Source organism: Cibotium barometz, chromosome 39 (genome assembly GCF_041138505.1).
Source record: "Cibotium barometz isolate CiBa-2024 chromosome 39, ASM4113850v1, whole genome shotgun sequence".
NCBI classification, from domain to species: Eukaryota; Viridiplantae; Streptophyta; class Polypodiopsida; order Cyatheales; family Cibotiaceae; genus Cibotium; species Cibotium barometz.
Window position 1 is genome coordinate 25,190,919 of NC_141084.1, and position 2,679 is coordinate 25,193,597.

The 2,679-nt window shown below is 40.6% G+C and overlaps 1 protein-coding gene across 1 annotated transcript; it reads left to right on the forward strand.

Annotated features, from left to right (window-relative positions):
* The first annotated feature begins 352 nt into the window (after positions 1 to 352).
* Positions 353 to 1,336, forward strand: LOC147615921 (disease resistance response protein 206-like). Its single transcript, XM_086778005.1, has one exon. It carries the CDS (start codon positions 560 to 562, stop codon positions 1,103 to 1,105), a length of 546 nt encoding a protein of 181 aa, XP_086634131.1. The 5' UTR covers positions 353 to 559; the 3' UTR covers positions 1,106 to 1,336.
* The last annotated feature ends 1,343 nt before the right edge of the window (positions 1,337 to 2,679 follow it).

Genomic DNA, 2,679 nt, shown 5'->3' on the forward strand with positions numbered 1-2,679 from the left:
AAACAGTACCTAAATAATAGTCCCTAAATAATAATCGAGGGGGATCTTCCCACATGGTCGTAGTGAAAAAGGCGTTGCCGTGCTGAGGCTAGCAAAAAGGCTGCAAACGCTAGTCCCGTCTATTTGATTAAAATAAAAATAAAATTCACAGTTCACCACCGCAAATAATGGATTGGATATCCGTTTCAAATAAAAAGCACCCCAAAAATAAAATAAAATATGTGCAATCCGTATGTTGAAGAATGATGGTAGAGGGCGATGTTTGGCCGTGCTTGGGAAGGAAGGTGGAGGTTATAGAAGGAGTAGGCACGGTGCGAGGAGGAGCTTTCCTCTGTGTGTGTGTGTGTGTGTGTGAGAGAGAGAGAGAGAGAGAGAGAGAGAGAGAAAAGGAGCTTTCCTCTGTGTGTGTGAGAGAGATATCGAGAGAGAGAGGAGAGAGAGAGAGAGAGAAGGAGCTTTCCTCTGTGTGTGTGAGAGAGAGATCGAGAGAGAAGGAGCTTTCCTCTGTGTGTGTGTGTGAGAGAGAGAGAGAGAGAGAGAGAGAGAGAGAGAGAGATATATGGGACTTCAGTCGAAGAAGAAGCTTCTTCCAGAAGCTGCGTTGGCCTTTGCACTTGCGTTACTGCAACCTCTCGTATTCGCCCACGCTGCCACCCCGCCTTCCAGCCTCACTGTCTACAACTACCTCTCTATCCAAGGCGCCAATAGCACCACCGCCTACAACTCAGCCCAATGTGGCCAGCCTCTCCTTCCCCAACCCAACTCCTTCGGCCAAACCTTCTGCTTCGACATGCCCTTATTGGCCCAGCAAGACCTTAACTCCCAGCTCCTTGGTAAAGTCCAAGGAACGTATGTGTTCGTCTCTCTCACGGGCGGTACCTTGTTTGTCAGTGAGAGCTTCACCATCAATAACTCTGTCAACCAAGGCACCTTCACCGGGGTTGGCTTGGAGCAGGTCGGCCAATTCAGCTCCAAGCCCATCACTGGTGGCACAGGTGACTTTGCCCTTGTCTCTGGTGTTGCCTTCACCACCCCCCTTAGCAATGGCACTGATAGCTATGGCAACTTCTACTCTTGGTTCATGTACAACTTCACCTTCCATTAAGGTTCATATCAACTTCTACTTATATAGGTTGGTCCTTCCTCTTCCCTCCTTTCATTTGGTTTTTTCATTGTTTGAATGCAAGAAAATCCCAAAAATCTACTCGCAGAGTTGTGGGAAAAATAAGTAAAAACGTGTTGTAATGGATGGTGTTGAAGCTCAGACAATTTATCTTTGTTACATTTCAATTTATTGATGCCATACACACTTACTACAATGTTTTGTACCCCTTCATTGAATGCAATAAAAGTCCAAAGAGCCTCTCACAGGTTTGTGACTCAACACAAAGTCTTCCTTCTAATGGATGGTGTGGAAGCTCAAAAAGCACTTACCTCTATGACATTTCATTTTGTTGATGTCATTTGCACTCATTATGTTAAGAGAACCCCTTCATGTCAACAAATCATCGTTTATGTTTTTGAATCAATTTCATTTGCCACTCACGTGAGTATAATGTGCGTCGTTTGAATGAATGACCTAAAAGCATACCCTTTAAAACACTCAATATTTATTTTTTTCTTTGATTTGAGACGTGCATTATCCCTTTATGTTGTGTTCAATTATTCTTTGATGGAACGATATGTACCATTACTTTTTATAGGATATTGAATCTTAGAGAGTTTTTACTAACTCATATAGAATTGTGATATTGAATCTTAGAGAGTTTTTACTAACTCATATAGAATTGTGATATAAATCCACAATATGGTTAACTATATCTTAGGACAAAACAATGCTATTGGTGGACGGGTTTAACTAGAAACCAAGCAAGCAAGGGTCAAAACCGAGTGACATTAATCCAAGTAAGTCAGTAATAAATAGCCAAGATTGCTTGTTGTCTATGAAAAAACTGTGAGAGAATGAGAAAGAGAGACCATTTCTTCTTATTTGTAGAGATATATGAAACAAAAATTCCAAACTCTTTTTGGAAACCTAAAACATCACCATAAAGACAACCAACATCCAAGATATTTTTTTAGCAAGTCCCAAAACCTAGCCCTCTTTGGTCTCATGACCAGTGAACTTGCAACCTGAATGACTCTTCTTTTCTTTTTTGGGCACTTCATCACAATACTTGTCTTCACATATTTGCTTTGCAACCTTTTTCGTATAGCAAGGTAGCACACTACAAAAAATCAAGTGAGAAATATGAGTCACGACTCATTCAAACTCATAATAACATAACATGTTCTCACATAAGTCTCATGTTATTTGATAAGAGATATGTAAACAAACCCAAGGTAGATCCTTAAAAAATGATGTAAACAGAAACACTTCATAGCCATCTCATGTCATAGAATGTAAGCAAGAATGTCAACAGCACAACCATCATCAAATCACGCATATAAACCTTGCATTGCCATATCACGTGATCCTAAGTGTCACTTGCAATGTCACATGATTCTAAATATCATAAAGCAAGTAACAAAATGTGGCTATATACCGCGAACATAAATGCCACACACCAAAGGAAGGACCTAACTAGGCAAAATGTCTTAGATTATAATCCGTGTATCGAACCCAAAAAAGAATCCAACATAGCTCCAACGCTCGAGAGCAGAGTGTCTACTAATCAA

Bases quoted from the DNA above. Each gene is read 5' to 3' on its own strand.
- LOC147615921 (XM_086778005.1), top strand. From the start codon at position 560: ATGGGACTTCAGTCGAAGAAGAAGCTTCTTCCAGAAGCTGCGTTGGCC.